This window comes from Trichomonas vaginalis, chromosome III (assembly GCF_026262505.1).
Source record: "Trichomonas vaginalis G3 chromosome III, whole genome shotgun sequence".
NCBI classification, from domain to species: domain Eukaryota; phylum Parabasalia; order Trichomonadida; family Trichomonadidae; genus Trichomonas; species Trichomonas vaginalis.
In genome coordinates this window covers 20720071-20737997 of record NC_067205.1, presented here as the reverse complement: position 1 = coordinate 20737997, position 17927 = coordinate 20720071, and the positions used below count along the sequence as shown (strand labels likewise).

Here is a 17927-nt window from a genome sequence, read left to right as displayed (position 1 = left end):
ATTCATTTTTCCATCATAATCAAACTCATTTAAAAACTCCGCGAATTTTTGACAATTTCTTAAATAATATTTATCAACTTCATAACCTGCCTCCTCTAATATATCCTTTATTTCCTCATTTGTGAATCCCATTTTTTTAACATTGTTAGTTGTGACACTCATTTCATACAAAATAAAAAATAAATTATTCAAAAAATGTAAGACATGAATTTTTAAAATTTATTTTTTAAATTTTTTATTTTTTATTTCATTATGTAAAGGGTTTGTGAAAATTTCTTACGATTCTGAAAATTTTTAAATCATGATTTATTTCAAAACGTAAGAATAAAAAGCGTAAGAATCATACATTTATTTTATCGATTGTATGAAAATTACTTACAAAATCGTTCAATATTGTATGAATTCTTACGTTTACAAAAAAAGTCACAAAACCCGTCATATATACTACTTTTCATATCTTCAATAATTGGAAAGTATATCTATTAAATTTCATCTTTTTTATTTCCAATAATCTTTTAAAACTTATTTTGATTGGACAAAAAGAATTTTATCAATAATTTTTCTCCAAAAACAAAAACTTCGTAATAAGCTGTAATTACTAATTAATCCTTTATAAGATAGTGGTTTTATAATTAACATTCAGCCCGTCCGATAAACGTCACGCCATTTTTAGGGTTTTCATCCGATAAGTACCGTTAATCTATTGATATATGCTGAATGAAAATAAATTTATAGTTGTACTATATGAATTGCTTAAGAATATATCTAAAGAATTCCCAACTCAAAACAAGATTTCAAATTGAAATTTAATTTAAAAATAGATCAACTAATAACAAGAAATATATTTCTTTTATAAATACAAAACAAAAAATATAAGTCAAGATTCGTTATTTTCTATTAATCTGATATCAATTTGATTATTTTTCTCTTGTTGAGAAGCAATTTCTTCATCAAGTCTGGCGCTAAGCATCTTTGCCTTCTTTATTTCGCTTTCCATTGAAAGTCTTTGAACTTCCATTTGAGTAATTTGCTCTGCTCTTCGTTTTTCGTGACTGTTTTTCTTGGCAATCCTTATCTGAAGAGTGTTAATTTCTGATGTTACATCCTGAAGACTATAAGAAGACTTGTTTAAATAATCAATTAACTCAATATGCCTTGATTCCAATTTCTTCCTAGTTTTTGCCATATTTGATAGTTGTGCATCAATTGTGTTCAGCTTTTCTTGGGTTTCTTTACTCATTTTTTCGGAATTATTTTTTGCCGTTTTTGACTGTTTCCGAAATTCCTCGATTTTACTCTGCATTGAAACTATCTCTTGCTGTTGCAATGAGATAATTTTCTCTAATTCCTGTTTGCTCTTCTTAATTTGAGATTCTTTTTCTTCTGTTGCATTTTGCTTTATATTCTTAACTTCTTGTGTCTTTTGTTCTAAGTGCTTCTTGAGTTGGATGTTAATTTCGTTATTTGACTGATTTTGTGATTCAATATCTCCGATATTTGAACAAATTTGGTTAATTGCCATTTTTATTTGCTGTGCTCTTGAATTTAATATGTTTATATATGTTTGGTTATCCGTAGAACCTTTTTGTTCATTCAATTTTTCAATCCTCTTTTTTGTATTGATATTTTCTTGATGTAAACCAATCAATTTTTGAATAATCTCTTGACACTTTTTATTGAATTCGAAAATTTCTGATAAATATTCATCCCTTGATTTTTGACCAGTAGATTCTTTAAGAGTTTGATATTTGTTGTTGCTGTCTTGGATTTCGGTCAATAAAAACTCTTTTTCCCTAATTAAATTTGAATTTTCGGCTTTTGCTTCATTAATTCTGGAACTAAGCTTATAAAGAGCAGTTGAGTAATAGTCTTTAGCTGATTTATCTATTTCTTCAACTTGTTTATCAAGTTTTTGTGTAACATCTTCAATAATTTTGTTAATATTCTGAAGATCATCAGAATAACCATCCTTTTCTACTTTGTATCGATGTATTTCTTCTAATGTTTTATCTGATAAGTCAGTTGCCTCAATAAGTTTCTGAATTACGTCATCTTGATGTAATCTGTTCTGTTTTATGATTTCTTGTGCTTTATTGTACGAATCAACAATTTCTTGATAATTCTGGTATTCTAATGTAAGCTTTTCTAGCTGACTTTTCACTCCATTGTTGATTTTTTCCATATCTTCAACAACAGAAGTAATATGAGCATTAAATGCAGCTAATTGTGGACTTATCTTCTTGATTTCTGTAATTGCTCTAATGCAGTTATTCATTTCCATCTTTAAATCGGAAATTTCAGTAGTTTTTGTATTTAATTCTTCAATATTTTTCCTTTTCTCTGTCTCGAACTCTTCAATTGATTGTTCACATTCATTTCTAACTTGTGTCATCTCTTCTACCTCTTTCTGTTGGATGTTTAAGATTCTTTTATATCTTGAAATTTCAGCTTCATAATAATTTTGTAAGTTTTGGTCAATAATCTGTTCCTTTTTAATATCTTCTTCTGATTCTTGGATGTGTTCTTGCGAATCATCCCCTATTGGTTGAGATATTTCCCCATTATATTGTAATTGATTAATTTCATCAACTAATTGGTTTATTTGTTGTCTAGCAGCAAGTGCTGATTCTCCATCTTCTTTAATTTTGTTCTTAATCTCTGTATTTTTCTTAGTTTTTGGATTATTTTCATCTCGATACAATTCTGATGTAGTATCTGAATCTAAGTTTATATTATTTGCTTCTGAGAGACGTTTTTTCTTTTGTTTGAGTTGAATATGAGATACTTGTATTTGATCATCGATATATAGTAATAATTGCTTAATATCTGAGATATTATCAATGAATTCGTTTAATACTTTATCAACTAATTCAAAGTCTGGCTTTTTCTGGTCCGCATCATCAAATGCTGTTTCAAATTCTGATTCTCCTGGAGTTTCTTTGTAATCTTTGAATGACTCAAGCTCCTTTATTGCATCTTGAACGATATTTATCTTGTATTCTATCTCTTCTTGCAACTGTTGGAGAGATGTGATGAATGTTGAAAGACTCTCGAGAGAATTTTGCGAATCAAAGTTATTTTCTTTTGAATCATCCGAGTTGTGTATGTCTTGTTCATGAATCGAGAGTTCACTCGATCCATTCTCCATCAAAAAGATTTTTTCTCCAATGAAAAATGTATTTTTATTGGCATATGTTCTGGAATGTGTATCTCAATTTATAAAAATGCATAAATATATAGATATTGAACTCCAGTCCTTAAATAATTCGTTATATAATTATATCAATCTATAAATATTGATGTTGAATGCCTCATTGAGAATTTATACATACTGCACTGTTGAAGCCCAGCTTAACAAATCCTCCAAAATATTGAAATTTTTTAAAGTAAATCAAATATATTGAGAAAAAAATTAACCACATGATATTATTATCAAATAAAATTATTATATAGCTAAAATTAAATCTATCTGTGTATTTAAAACCCTCAAAAACCGGTGAAAATTTTTCAAAAAATAATTTTAAGGGTGCCCTATAGACGATAAACCACCCTCAGAAAAGCACTTTTAAGGCTATTATATTGAGAACTAGAATCTGGATAATCCATTCATTCGAGTTCTAATAAGGTTAATTTTGTGATGTTTACATTATCGTTATAGGGCACCCTTAAATCAAAAAATTCAAGAAAAAGGTGATAAAATTTTTTATGTATCTAGTATTTCAAATAAATTTTGGAATAAGAAACATCGTTTTAAAATAGAATATTTCAACAAGGGAATAGTTTTGGTCGCTCATTATATGTGAAAACTATATTTCAAAATAAAAATATCAAATATTCATCAATACAAATAAAACAAATCAGATAACAATAATCTTTATATTATACGAAATAAACAACAAATCATAAAAATTATATTTCTGTGGTTGTTGGCCATCTTCCGTGATCTAATGCAAACAGTGCCTTTTGTACAGCCTTAATTGCTATCTCGAAGTCCATTTTACCGGAAACTCCACCGTGGTGTCTCATTCCTGGTATCGGGAAAGTTGACAACCAAATGTTCATGACTTCGCAAACGGCAAGAACAGGAATATCATTGGTATCAGCCATTGCACATACAGCAGCAGTGTTCTTGTTCATGAAAATGACGTTTGCCCAGTTAGATCCTGCTGGAGCAAACAATAATTTCACATGACTGTATGCAATAACGGATTCTTTGAATGTAGGATATAGAGTTTGTAGCTTGATCCATCTGTATTCAGGGAATCGCATCTGTATCGAGTAACAGAAGTCGTCAAATTCAATAATATATCTATTTCCGTAAGGACGATTGTAAAGAGCGTAATCTGTAGGTACTGTAGCATTTAGACCGTATAATTCTTTCCATTTCCTTCCTAATTCGTGTACTGCCCAAATCATACAGCCATGAATTGATTCTGGAGTGTAAACTGTATGGAAATGCCTTGCAAACACCCATTGTGAGCTGTTTAGGTAAAGAATTTGACCAAGAGACTTGTTAAATCCAAGAGTTTCGACGGCTTCGCTGTAAATTGTTGAATTTACTGGTAAAAGGAAAACAGATTTCTTTCTGATTTCTTCTGGAATAAAAAGTAGATATGCAACGCAATCATACATCCAATGCGCGTACATTGCTGCCCAACGATTTCCTGAGGCAACAACATGTTCGTAGTAGCCAACAACTTGGCCTGCTTCTCCAAGCTTTAAGAATATTCTGTCTCTCTCTGGTAAATAGATTTTACCATCAGATTGAACGCAACCACCGAATGCGCAAACATAGACGTACATTAAGTCAATATATGTAGCATTCGTACGTTCTAGAGATGAATTCATAAAGAAGATGCCGCCCATACGTTTTTGGTATTCATCTTCTAAAATGTATTTTTTATCTGATTCATGATTTCCTTTTATAATCGTTCTTGTTTCATTTACAACATCGATATTGTATTTTGTATGCATAAATGATAATGTGATGTTATTGTATTGCAGGTATGCTCTTAATTCTCCGAGAGTTAAGTAATCGTAGTAAATAGCCATGAGAGTAGCAACCATTATATAAATGAGGACTTCCATGTGCGCATGTGGATCGCTCCAAAGAGATTTTTGATGTGGTTTTCGGAGACTTTTTATATTGTTCATAGTTTTTTCTGATGTCACATTTTTTTCGAAATCTGGAATAGAGAAGGTTTGAGTGATCACATTTAGCATTGTTCAATTAAGAATCTTATAACAATGCTTGTTATGATAATATCTTGATCAAATTTCTTATTTTTTCAGATCAATTTTTATTTCAATTTAGAAACTCATTAAATTAATAATAAAAACATACTCCATCGGCAAATTTCGGATGAATATAGCATCAGACTTGTTTCTACTTTTATTTTCCAAATATTATCAATATTATCTCGGAAATATATTGAGAAAACTTTTATGTAAGAACAATTAAATAAAAATTTGGTTTACTAAACAGTTGGCGCATGAAATATTCAGATAATATTTCAAAACCAAGTAAATGAAACATGATCTGAATGTAAAATGTGAAGGGGTATTTGATCAATGATCGAAAGCTTCATCTAGTACGACAAACTGCAAGAATGGAGCTAATACTGTCCAATTTTCATTAAACCATTTAATGAGAACAGATTTCCTACGCTTAGCATCTCGGTCAAGCTTTATGTTAGCATTTAGCGAGAGAACGTTGGCTATACTGAGTAATTCTTGTTGTTTAACATTTTCTCCGAATCTTGAAGTGATTTCATGCCATGCTATATTGTTTTTAGTATCAAAACCAGTAAGCCTTCCTTTTATCCTGTCTTTTTCTTGGTTTTGACAAGCAACTTCTCCGTTAATTGTTCTGTGCTGTCCTGCGTAATCATATCCAGAACAAACTTTTGTCTTGTTAGTCTTTGCAATGTTGTGCTCGATTTCTGGTGCAAAAAAGTCTTTAGGATTTGGCAAAAATGGTTCTGGGGCAAATTCCATTTTTTTTGATTTCTGACAGAGTTATTTATAAATTCTCTATCTGAACATTTTAATATTTCGCTTGTGTTCCATATTAAGTTCTGTCAAAATGTAAGCTATTCAATTCTATCGTCGGGGGAAGTATCACAAATCTATCAATTTTTTTGTAAAAGTATACAAAAACATATGGTGTTCAATTAGTTTATAATAATATAAATATTAAGATTATCCAAAATAAGAAAAACTAGGTTTTGAGAACACTTTTGAGATGATAATCAAAATATTTTGATTGAAAAATAATATATTATTTATCAGATATAGAATGGATTTTTTCAAATTTAAAAATTCTGAAAAATAAACAGTTTTGTAAAGTAAAAAAAATGAACGAAAACTCGAGACCTCGTATTCCAAATGAATGGGTAAGATATATATATGGCATTCCAAACGGGAACCGCGGTTGGTTACCATGGATTTCCGTCACCGGTCACATTTTAAAGATTTTTTAAGCCTTATAAAAATATGCTTTGTAAATCATTTTTTGTAAATCGGCAAAAATTTGGTAATTTTCTTCAACTAATAAATCTGCGAATAGCATTTATAATACAAGAACAATCTTTTAAAATGCGTTTGATTCATTTTTGTCTAATTTCATATAGGCACATATATTCTTCCGGGACTTTCCGTGATTTTACCGTAAAATCATTAGTTTACACCAATTTTTCCGTATTTTGAATAGTTTACTGCACTTTTCCCGTAAAATTGAGTTACGGGAATCCGCAAAATTTCCGGACCTCATTTTTCATAGAATATAATAATAATATTTGATAAAAAGATATATTATTTATATTTTTGATTTTTGAATTACGGAAAAAGTGAATTGATAACTTGATTTTTTTATATGGTTAATTTTTCAAATGATATTATGAAGATCTAAAATATTAAAAGTAAAAAATTGAATTACGGAAAAAGTGAGGTCAAAAGTGAAATAAATTTGCAGAACAATTTTCATTGAAATAAGCTTTATTTTTCATTATTAATAACAATGCAAAAAAATATTTATCACATGTTCAAAATTTAAAATTAATTATTTTAATAATTTACATCTTATTCTTTATTTTATATTTAACCCGTGAAAATATCATTTAAAAATTGAATATATTCAAAAAGCTTTATTTTTATTATGACTGCATGGGATCCTCATGTATATGATGAGTGGATTCCATTTAAGAAGACGAAATATCCACCAACTCCTGAAACATTGGAAACAAAGTGTGGAAAAAAAATGTTTCACTACGATCGGCTATTATGAGAATGAGCCTAATCAATCAGGCAAAGGAAGGCTCTTTACATACTGTGCCGAATGTAGTGAAACATTAGTTCAAGGGCAGTTCGTGCAATGCATTAAAAAAAGCAGGAAAAATGATTTTAAAGATCATAAGTGCAAATTTTTACTCCCAATGCCCAACTACGTTCCTGCTGAGCACCAAATTGAGAATACTCAGCAAGCAGTTGGCTCTGGTAATGATCCTTCGTTAGAAGAGATCATTGCCAGGCTTATTGCGAGCCTAGATATAAGCCTTTATGCTACAATGAAGCCAGCATTTAAAAGCTTCCTAGAGAGCTTCGCCAAATGGCTTAAAAATAAAGTCAATCGCGAACAGGGCATCAACTTTACAATCCCAGACATTGAGTTCACACGGCGCGGTGTCAGAGAGGCATTGATTACCTTAGGCAAAACAGACTCCTCTCAGGGCCTAAAGTTCTGCGAGAGTTAGCACACATATCATGGGTACGGCGGCACTGCGCGCCTCCTTACCCACTATATGTGAATTTGACACTTTACAAAACCGTTAACGTATATTTTACAACACAAACGACAACACTAACTTAACCTTAAATATTTACAAAGCCACCAACCACTTCACCTCACTAATGTAAAAAATAAACGTTCTCACTTACAAAAGTATTGCAACTCCTCCCATTGCTGTGCTTCACATAACAGCTCATAATCTTCTGACTCACTTTCTTCTTCATATAGGTCAAAGTCACTGTCAAAATAAATGTTAGTAAGTTTTGACAAAGCTAATGAAACACGCTTACCGTTTGTATCATATGCTTGTATAAACTTTCCATTATGCTTGTAGTCATAAACGCTCAAACTAACTTTACCCTTTCTCCCTCGTATCTGATAGAATGTATTTTCACGAGGAACGAAGAACAAATTCTTGAACTCATGACCGTTGTAGTTTGTTATCTCAATAGTTTTCGTCATTTATATAAAAATAAAATATAAAATAAACTTAAAAATTAATAATATCACCACCCTCACACGTATGAAAACATAGCACAAAAATAAATTTAGGTGAAGTGGTGAGATCTCACCTCTTTTTTCACCTGTTTTTTCACCCTGTTGAATTCATTGCTTTATAACTCTCTTCCTTTATCCAACTCTTCTAACTTCTTCTTAAGTTCAGCAATGTTGTCCTCATGAAGTTTAATCTTTCTCAAAATTCCTTCTTTATCTAATGGTTGCTTTATCTTTCTAAACTGAACTCTACCATCCTTCATAGTATGAACGTAAAAACCTTCTGTAACCGCTCCTGATTTAATGTATTCTACCAAGAACTTTTGTTTCATTGCTTCAGTGACTTTAGTCGTCATTTCAATCAAATAAAAATTTTAATATTAAATAAAAATAACGTTATTTTTTCAGTAAGGAAACACAGGAGTTTTACGATTTATTTGAGGAGTAGGTTCTGGTTTAAATGTTGGAGTCGGTTTTGGAGTTGACTTTTGAACAGGAGTTTGTACTTCCATAGGTTCAGGAGTCATTGAAGGTTTTGCTTGTGAAGGTGTTGGAGTTTGTTTAACTTCAGCTACTTCAGTATTATTTACAACATTTGCTTTATTTCTTTTCAACATCATAACTGCTCCTGCTGTAGCTAGCAAACCTAGTGGGAGACCATATTTTATATAAGGAGTTAGTATGGTTATCTTGGTTATGGTGGCACTGCGTTCCACCTTACCCAAGATAATGGTTTGACACTTTACAAAACCGTCAACGTATATTTTACAGCACAAATGACAAACACTAACAACAAACACAAACTCCAACACTAACATCAAGTACTAACTTCAGCACAAATGACAAACACTAACAACAAACACAAACTCCAACACTAACATCAAGTACTAACCTCAGCACAAATGACAAACACTAACAACAAACACAAACTCCAACACTAACGACAAGTACTAACCTCAGCACAAATGACAACACTAACTTAACCTTAAATATTTACAAAACCACCACCCACTTCACTTCACTAACGAACTCACTAATGTAAAAAATAAACGTTCTCACTATCGCTCTCACTAACGACTTCACTAATGTTCTCATAAATTTTCCTCAATATCTTCATCATCAGTGTTAACCCTATTGTAGTCATACTTGAAGACATAAACTTTCTCTAACTTCTTAACGTACAATTTACATAACTTACCTTCGTCATCGTATGGTTTAATGATATAACTATTTCTATCTTTATACACAGTCAATGAAAAGTCAACTGGTCTCGGATGTATTTGAAAGAACATGTTATGCTCAGGAAGGAAGAATAAATGTTTAAATGTATGTTTGTTATACTGTGGAATTCGAATGAGTTGCTTTTGTTCTGTCATTTACATCCAAATAAAAATTTTCAGTAAAATAAAAAATAAACTTAAAAATTAATGATATCACCACCCTCACACGTATGAAAACATAGCACAAAAATAAATTTAGGTGAAGTGGTGAGATCTCACATCTTTTTTCACCTGTTTTTTCACCCTGTTGAATTCATTGCTTTATAACTCTCTTCCTTTATCCAACTCTTCTAACTTCTTCTTAAGTTCAGCAATGTTGTCCTCATGAAGTTTAATCTTTCTCAAAATTCCTTCTTTATCTAATGGTTGCTTTATCTTTCTAAACTGAACTCTACCATCCTTCATAGTATGAACGTAAAAACCTTCTGTAACCGCTCCTGATTTAATGTATTCTACCAAGAACTTTTGTTTCATTGCTTCAGTGACTTTAGTCGTCATTTCAATCAAATAAAAATTTTAATATTAAATAAAAATAACGTTATTTTTTCAGTAAGGAAACACAGGAGTTTTACGATTTATTTGAGGAGTAGGTTCTGGTTTAAATGTTGGAGTCGGTTTTGGAGTTGACTTTTGAACAGGAGTTTGTACTTCCATAGGTTCAGGAGTCATTGAAGGTTTTGCTTGTGAAGGTGTTGGAGTTTGTTTAACTTCAGCTACTTCAGTATTATTTACAACATTTGCTTTATTTCTTTTCAACATCATAACTGCTCCTGCTGTAGCTAGCAAACCTAGGGAGACCATATTTTATATAAGGACTTGACCAAATGCTATTTTTGACAGGAGCTGGTGGAACACCTAACCTTGGTGAGACTGCTCTTTGCCATTGTGCAGCTCGTAAGAAATATTCAATAGGTGCTCCATAATCGTTTGGTAAAGTTTGTTTCATAGATGGTGAAGGTTCACGAGAGCTTGATGAAGAACTCATTTATAAGCTTTAAAAATAAACGTTCATCCTTTATTCCTCACCGTCGTCCGTAGCTAAGTTATAGTCATCTAATCTTATTATTGGGATTCCATTAGCACGCACCTGAATGGCAAAGCAACAATCCCTCATAAATCCAATAAGTGGCTTTGGTACGTTTTCAGTTGCTAGTTCAATAGGTCCTTTAACAGACAATTTGTATGTTATTGGAGCAGTAGATGTTTGACCTTGCTGGAAGCAAAAGTCCACTTCTGTTGAAAACCACATAAGAAATGTGTGTTGTCATAGCTATCCCATTTATGTTCCACACTACCATCATCCACCAATGACCTCATAACATCTTCATTAAATCCTATCATATCATTGTTTGTATTGCAGGCGTTCGCAACCATTTCATAAAAAACAGGTCCATATGATTTTTCAGGTTCTGCAGGCATATTTCCATAAGCTCCCATGGAAAGCTGAAGATATTTAAACTTAGGGTTCTCAAAATTAACATAATAGTTGTCTTTCTTTCTAAATAGTGCCCAAATACTTTTAACATTAATAGGCGTATAAGCTGCTGTAAATGTTGCACTTGAACTATCTGTATTCTTTGAGAATGAACCGTCCATAGGAATCCAATCCATAACTTTAACAGGAAAAACATAAAGCCTCGTTTGTATAATGTTCTACAAGTTCTGTATAAATGTTAGGGTCTAAAGAGAATGACTTTGGATGAATGAAAACATTCATTAAAATCCATCTTTGTTCGAAATAGTTGCTGGTTACAGTTGTAATAGTAACTGTTCCACTAGCTTCTACTGCCTTCGTTATCATAGTGAATGGTTCATTCCATGGAACAAATTTATTTGTCGGGATTTGAATCTGAAGCAAATGCAACTTTAAGAGTTGGATTGAAAGCAATGATATCATTTACAGATATAGATGTGCATTGTAAGGCGTCGCTACTGAACTTTACTTTAAGCTGAATGTTTCCTGCAAAAGCTGGAATAAATCGAATAGCTTCTAATGGAAGGAATCTTCTAACAGGAATTCTTAAACGAAGCTTAAAATCAAATGATTTTCCTGCTGTAATTGGACCACTAACAATTTGTCCTGTTCTGCATGTTCCCGAATGACTCCATACATCTTCATGTCGAGTCTTTTAGAGAAACATCTACTTTCTTTATTTGTTCGGTAGTTTGTGAGTTTGAAGTTATATATGCTTCTTCTCTTGCGTTGTCTTGAGAATATACGATACGACCATTTGCAAGGATTTGATATCCAGCAACTGCATAGAAAGCGTCATCGAAACCAATCCAAAATCCTGTGGGTTTGTTTTATTGGAACCCGAACCAATTTCTTTATCTACAATAAATTGACCTTCCATTTTATACGTAATGAATGTATTGTAAAGGTCCAACATATTTTCACCAGGAGGTGAGAGATTGAATGTTACCCATGTGTTATCTTTAGCAGTTCCAGGTTGTGATGGAATCTTTGTGTCAGAATATTTTCTATTAGTGTCACCAATTTGAACTGCATTGTCTATGATATCGAAATATGAGCGAATCTGATGAATATGCTCTGCTGGAGTAAATTCGTTTAGCTGTTCGTTCTGCATGTATTTACTTCAGATAAAAATATCTATTTACTTCATTATTCTCACTCTTCTTCTTGGCATTCGTGGTGGAAGTTGTTTCTTGACATTTTCAATGAACTGTACATTCTCTTTGTCTCAACTTCTTTCACTGGGGGTCAGGATTCTTTGACTCGGTTTGTTTTTCAATGAAATTCACGAACTTTGCAATAAGCTCTTGGTTCGTTATTGAAAGTACATCTGGCTTCTTTTCTTCTGGTTCTATTGACTTTTCAGTTTGAACAGAAGGTTTTATATGGGCTTCGTGGACTTCACCCTTGCCATACACCTTAATGTTGTCGCTTTCTGCATTCGCTAATGGAACCTTTCTTTTTCTTACGTATATTTTACCATCTTTACTCTGACTTACGTAATAGAAAGGATGTTGTATTCCTCTTGCGTCATTTAATATAATAGACTCTCGCTCTGATTTGACAAGCTCATTTTACATCGGTTAAAGTTTTAATTTTGTTTTTTATCTGCAGTCAAATGACTCAGACAAGCCCCACGGACAAGACCCAAGAGGTCATAGATGTTGAAGCATTGAAGAAAGAAATTCGTGAGCAAATTTTATCCGAACTGAAGGAACAAAAACAAGAACAAAAGCCAGAGAGACCAAAGAGAAAACTTAGTGAAAAACAACTTGCTGCATTAGCTGCTGGAAGACAGAAGAACCCACGTTTGCTGGCGAAGAAAGCTAGAGAAGAAGCTGAAGCAAAAGCTAAAGAAGCCGAAGCAAAGAAAGAGTAAATGGTTTATTTTTATCCGAATTAAATGTATAGACAAATACCTTTATCTGTTGCGTTCAGTAGTGAAAACCCTGACGTCAAAATAAAGGGGAACAGAGTAACGTTTAAGTTTCCAACAGACTGGATTGTGAATATAAATGAAGAGAAGTACATTGGCATAACATCTATGTATATAACACGTGCTTTCAGAAAGGTTGACTTTATACTTCAAGTCGAGATAGAAAATGACGAACAGTCTTTAAGCGCCCAAAACATTCACATATACAAATACTTTAAAGACGATACAACATTGCAACAATGTATGATTTCATTTAATGAAATGTTCGAGAAAAAGTTTAACATTGAAGTACAAACTTTACAGCCTTTACGTGAGTTTCTTGCACAACTGAAAGAAGAAGGTAGTCAGCCACAACTTATAGACTTTCATTATGAATTTAATGAAAATGAAGATGGAACACATGACTGTCAGTTTGATGTATTCTCACCAATCAATGAAGTCGCTAAAGAGAAAGAAAATCCATTACGTATAAGATTTCAAATCTCTGAACCAAGTGATGATTTCAAAAATGTTTTCAATTATGATGCAATGCTTCCGAGGAAAAATGAATTTTCAAAGATTGTAACACCTGGCATTTGGGATAGAAAGCAAGCTATATTATATTCAAACTTAAGTAAGGGAGTTGAAAATGAGTTCATTGGTCATACAAGAACTACACCACTGCCAAATCCTAAATACTATAAATTAACTGGCTTCAATCGTGAGTTTTGGATAGACATGTTCTCCACTCATGACCATAACTGCCAAGTGTTCTTACCTCCAGACCATAAGGACTGTCTCTACATTGAAGCACAACTCTTAAACTCTACCATCGCAGTATTGTAAATGACCACATGGGCTTCGCCCTTGCCGCTAGCGGCTTATTTTTATCACGAATGACCTCATTGCTGACAAAAATAAATGACCTCAGAACTTCAACTTACGAATAAAGCTTGTTTTAGTCGTTATTGAGAAGTTAAACTTTTCAGCAAAGCAAGGACTAGAAGACTTACATAAGTCAAATCCAATCTCTTGACCATCATGAAGTGCTTTGTAAAGTTTCATTAAACTGAACTCAGAGTCTTTGTCATATGTTCCAACAGATATGTGAATGTTCTTATCTTCATTGTAATAGCATTGTATAGCTTCAGGAAACATTTCATTAGCTGTTAAAGCAAGAACGTCTTGTTTTACACCTTTACAACGTGCATGAAATGCAACTTATACTTTACTTCATCTCTTATTCTAATATCTCTGTTTCCATCGTAATAGTATCCTTGCAACACTTCACATTTGACACCTTGATATTTTATGAGGTCTTGTAATGTTATATGGTCAACATACATTAAACAGCAAGTGTTTGAACTTCTGGGAACGTTAAGTTCTGGATTTAGTTCAGGTCACAAACTATTAAAGGAAAGTGTCTATGTATTCCAATCTCTGTTATCTTAATGAGAACAAAGAAGCCAGACATAAACTTTTCACCAATGGGTTCCTTTTGGTCGTCATCGAATAAATGTCTCATGAGATACTCTGTGCTTAACATTTCTTTCTTCATAACCTTTGGAATACCTTCTAAAGTATAAAGTCTTGCTATAGCTGATGGATATAATGAAACAGCGTCGAAATCAGCAATGATTTCTTTTCGCTTTTGTTTAATGTTATCTGACAGCATACATCTTCCACCTTGAATAAAGCGTGAAATAAATTCTCTTGGTTTATTTGAGAGGTCATATAAATTTCCATTCGGGAAGTACACTCTGTTCTCAAATAATTTGTTAGCAATTGAACAAATACTAACGTAGTCATAAACGTTTAAATCAAATTCTTTCAATATGTCATTGCGGAACTTAACAAAACCTTCTCTTAAAATTCTTACATCTTGTTTGCAATAAAATGTGCTATACTTTTCTAAGTCGAAGTGGTTCTCATCTATTCTGCAACCTTTGATGGAATCTATGTTTTTCATGAATGTATCTGCATCCTGGATAAACTTACATGCTTCAGAAATGACACCAGTTCTGTGTCATTTGCTAACAAAACACTGCTGTAGTAGTTGTATGGAAATACTTCTTTCGGTCCTGTTTGTAAGTTAAACATAGCAGGAAATAGTTTAAGCTTCTTATTTATAACACTGTAAGAGTCTTTTATAATAATTGCCCTTCCTTTATATAAGCCAGTTATTTGCATTGTTCGTGAACCTTTAATGATGGGAGTTCCTTTCACTTCTGTCATGTGTCTTAAGATGAAGTTTATATCATAACTGAGGTTATGGAAATATATTAAACTCTTGTCAGGAAGTCGTTCCAAAAATTCTGTTGCACAGTTCTGACCCCATATGCTTTCACTCACTGAACCATCTTCACTGTCATAACAGATGTTAAAAGCTTTATGAAAGCCATCGGTACTGCACTCAAAGTCAGCAAAGAAAACGTGCTCAGGAATGAACTTACATTTAGCTTTATTTACTTCTTTTGACTCGGCTTTCTTCTTCAGTTGTACACAATACTTTGGAGCATATGACAAGTCTTTAAATGGTGCAAGGTTCTGTTTATATAAGTCAGTCGTATATGTGAAAAGTTCTCCATAAGAAATAGGTTCGAAATATTTGCACTCCCACAATGTTTTCATAACATCCCATAACGGTGTTGTTCTATCATAACGAACTACATATTATCTCTCTCTTTGTATAAATCTTCATCTGTTTCTCAATGTTCATTCCACCACACTCCTTCAAGATTTCTTATATAGTTGCGAATGAAATATGTTGTCATTGGTAATCTTTCGTTAGCATGTAGTGGTCTTCAACAAGAAGTAAGTCAATAGTTCTAACAGTTTCACATTCTTTTGGTATGTATCTCTTTATTTCATTATGTCTTGAGTCATTGAAATAACAATGGTAACATTAAATGCTATACCTGTTGCGTCAGAAATTTCTTGTACTTTACTTTGAGGAAAGTCTCTACACGAATGATTCTCTCATGTGGTCAATAGTTTCTTCATTTACTCCAGCCTGAATGCAAGCATAAACGAAACAATTGTCTTCTGTCATAAGTGCTGCAGTTCTTTTGTTCAATTCATTGAAGATTTGTAGCGTTCAAGATTTATAGGTAATGTGCAAAGATACTTCCAGAACTAACCGCTTCTCTTCTTATAAAACTTCTTTTCACCATTATCTTTCCAAAAGCTTTCTATAAGTGCTGGGTTTCCTGTTTGCTTAAGAGCTTCCAAAATGGCTTTCTGGTCATTTGTCAGTGTGCTTTCATCTCTATATGGTCTCTTTTTTGGTTTGCCTTTCTTTACATCTGACATCGTTAAGCCTTCATATTCTGTTAAATCATACATCTTTATTTCAGTAAGATTCTTTATGTTTGTCAAGAAGAAGTCATAGTGCATTTCAACAATACCTGCAGCATTTGCTTCTATCTCTGATATAAAGTTCTCCTTCAAGAGCTGATGTAGTAATGTTCCAATATTATTGAGGTTTAACGTAGAACATTCATACTTTCCACCAAGTTTATAACATACCATCCATCTCTGTTGTGAGTTTATTTTAATTTTCTCTAAGAGTCTCATGAAAACCTTACCGAAATGTTTGTGTAAGTAGTCTCTGTTTGGTTCATCTAAAGCTTCGATGTTAAAGTCAATGAGTCTATTGCCTGACTTCACATTTCTCTTCCTATTCTCTTCATCTTTCTTTAACCATCTCTCACCTTCTTTTGGTTTGTCGTCAATGGAACGAAGGACATCGTTAGCTTTGCGAACTTGTTCTATAGCGCTCTTAAACATCTCTCTTCTCTGTTGTTTCAGTGTGTCGTCTCTTCTTCTTGTTTCACCAACGTTTGCATTTGTTATGTCAAACATTTCTCTTCTTACTTCATGAGGTACTGAACGTCTATGATATAAGTCAATAGCAACGTCATTTAAAGGAAATGCTCTTGCATGGACTTCGTCCTCGCCGCGTTGCGGCTTTATGAACTCATGAATTCTATCATAACTTATTGCACCATTATAGTCATTGAGGATGTCAGCGAGTGCTTTTTTGTTTGTTGCGTAATGTTTTGCTACTTCTATGTTAGCTTCTGTAAGAAGTTGTTTTATTTCCGAGTGTTCTAACTTAGACAACTTCCGGTACATCTTTAGTAGGAAATAAAAAAATATTTTTTGAAAAAATTAGATTAGATTTTTTTAAGTTATTTTTCAAAATAATTTAATATTTTTATTTTAATGAAACACATGCAAGATTGCAAGTTCTTTTCATACAATGCTCTCGCTAATGCCATCAAGAATGAGTTCAATAATGCTTCAAATGTTAATGTTATCTTTAACAAGAAGTTTGTGAAAGAATCTAAGTTTGGTCAGTATGTCAGACCATTAGCTATCGTCATTGACCGCAAACGTTATACTTCACAAGAGTTAGCAGTAGTTTTGAAACAAAAGAGTTTCTTCGTGAATGTCAAAGATACTCATTATACTGTTATAAAGAACTCTAATATTGACTTCTTCAGTATTGCTTTAAATCTTTCCGAACAGAAAGAATATAAGAAGGGTGAAACAAATGTGAAATATTATCCTTCATCTCTGAAAACAATAACGAACAAAGATGTTATACAGAAATTCTTACCAAAGGTTGAAGAAGCTTCTATTGACATTGACGAAGGAAGTGAAATGGTTGAAGAAATAGACCCTGAAGCTATTTAAGCAAAAATATATTTTTGGTTAGTCTTCATATCGATATTTTACAACAATTCCCCAATGTATAAACTTTTCATACGCTTTTTCATAAGCTTTATATACCTTCAGAAATTTTGCATAATCTTTAGAAGCATTTAGATATTGTTTAAATGCTTTGTATGTCTTCAGAAATTTTGCATAATCTTTTACATGTTGTTCGTTCTCTTCTTCTGTCATGAGTTCCGAATATTCTAAATTCATGTTCTTTCATATGAGATAAAATTTTATAAAAAAAATAAAATT

The 17927-nt window shown here is 32.4% G+C and overlaps 12 protein-coding genes and 1 pseudogene across 13 annotated transcripts, besides 4 other annotated features; 3 read left to right on the top strand and 10 right to left on the bottom strand.

The window, feature by feature from the left end:
- Nucleotides 1–250: part of a mobile genetic element that runs on past the window's edge.
- Nucleotides 251–607: 357 nt separating this feature from the next.
- Nucleotides 608–3153, bottom strand: TVAGG3_0736670 (uncharacterized protein; the record flags this gene model as incomplete). Its single annotated transcript, XM_001311821.1, has 1 exon — nucleotides 878–3148. One exon carries the CDS (start codon nucleotides 3146–3148, stop codon nucleotides 878–880), a length of 2271 nt encoding a protein of 756 aa, XP_001311822.1.
- Nucleotides 3154–3524: 371 nt separating this feature from the next.
- Nucleotides 3525–3664: a mobile genetic element.
- Nucleotides 3665–3872: 208 nt separating this feature from the next.
- On the bottom strand, nucleotides 3873–5223 carry TVAGG3_0736640 (glycosyltransferase family; the record flags this gene model as incomplete). Its single annotated transcript, XM_001311820.1, has 1 exon — nucleotides 3910–5223. One exon carries the CDS (start codon nucleotides 5221–5223, stop codon nucleotides 3910–3912), a length of 1314 nt encoding a protein of 437 aa, XP_001311821.1.
- Nucleotides 5224–5361: 138 nt separating this feature from the next.
- Nucleotides 5362–5997, bottom strand: TVAGG3_0736630 (uncharacterized protein; the record flags this gene model as incomplete). Its single annotated transcript, XM_001311819.1, has 1 exon — nucleotides 5569–5997. One exon carries the CDS (start codon nucleotides 5995–5997, stop codon nucleotides 5569–5571), a length of 429 nt encoding a protein of 142 aa, XP_001311820.1.
- A 64-nt stretch (nucleotides 5998–6061) lies between these two features.
- Nucleotides 6062–6102: a mobile genetic element.
- Nucleotides 6103–7745: 1643 nt separating this feature from the next.
- Nucleotides 7746–17927: part of a mobile genetic element that runs on past the window's edge.
- Nucleotides 8401–8637, bottom strand: TVAGG3_0736610 (uncharacterized protein; the record flags this gene model as incomplete). Its single annotated transcript, XM_001311816.1, has 1 exon — nucleotides 8401–8637. The coding sequence occupies one exon, from the start codon at nucleotides 8635–8637 to the stop codon at nucleotides 8401–8403; it is 237 nt and encodes a 78-aa protein (XP_001311817.1).
- On the bottom strand, nucleotides 8686–9099 carry TVAGG3_0736600 (kinase C-related family; the record flags this gene model as incomplete). Its single annotated transcript, XM_001311815.2, has 1 exon — nucleotides 8686–9099. One exon carries the CDS (start codon nucleotides 9097–9099, stop codon nucleotides 8686–8688), a length of 414 nt encoding a protein of 137 aa, XP_001311816.2.
- On the bottom strand, nucleotides 9823–10059 carry TVAGG3_0736590 (uncharacterized protein; the record flags this gene model as incomplete). The annotated part of the gene is made up of 1 exon (XM_051244730.1): nucleotides 9823–10059. The coding sequence occupies one exon, from the start codon at nucleotides 10057–10059 to the stop codon at nucleotides 9823–9825; it is 237 nt and encodes a 78-aa protein (XP_051091317.1).
- TVAGG3_0736580 (kinase C-related family) lies at nucleotides 10108–10320 on the bottom strand (the record flags this gene model as incomplete). The annotated part of the gene is made up of 1 exon (XM_051244729.1): nucleotides 10108–10320. One exon carries the CDS (start codon nucleotides 10318–10320, stop codon nucleotides 10108–10110), a length of 213 nt encoding a protein of 70 aa, XP_051091316.1.
- On the bottom strand, nucleotides 11867–12158 carry TVAGG3_0736570 (uncharacterized protein; the record flags this gene model as incomplete). The annotated part of the gene is made up of 1 exon (XM_051244728.1): nucleotides 11867–12158. A coding segment is annotated over one exon (292 nt), but the record flags the coding sequence as incomplete, so codon positions are not given.
- TVAGG3_0736560 (uncharacterized protein) lies at nucleotides 12654–12914 on the top strand (the record flags this gene model as incomplete). Its single annotated transcript, XM_051244727.1, has 1 exon — nucleotides 12654–12914. The coding sequence occupies one exon, from the start codon at nucleotides 12654–12656 to the stop codon at nucleotides 12912–12914; it is 261 nt and encodes an 86-aa protein (XP_051091314.1).
- Nucleotides 12939–13796, top strand: TVAGG3_0736550 (uncharacterized protein; the record flags this gene model as incomplete). Its single annotated transcript, XM_051244726.1, has 1 exon — nucleotides 12939–13796. One exon carries the CDS (start codon nucleotides 12939–12941, stop codon nucleotides 13794–13796), a length of 858 nt encoding a protein of 285 aa, XP_051091313.1.
- Nucleotides 14144–15185, bottom strand: TVAGG3_0736540 (annotated as a pseudogene). The gene has a single exon. A coding segment is annotated over exon 1 (1042 nt).
- On the bottom strand, nucleotides 16086–17087 carry TVAGG3_0736530 (organellar and viral DNA polymerase type B; the record flags this gene model as incomplete). The annotated part of the gene is made up of 1 exon (XM_051244725.1): nucleotides 16086–17087. The coding sequence occupies one exon, from the start codon at nucleotides 17085–17087 to the stop codon at nucleotides 16086–16088; it is 1002 nt and encodes a 333-aa protein (XP_051091312.1).
- Nucleotides 17178–17651, top strand: TVAGG3_0736520 (uncharacterized protein; the record flags this gene model as incomplete). Its single annotated transcript, XM_051244724.1, has 1 exon — nucleotides 17178–17651. One exon carries the CDS (start codon nucleotides 17178–17180, stop codon nucleotides 17649–17651), a length of 474 nt encoding a protein of 157 aa, XP_051091311.1.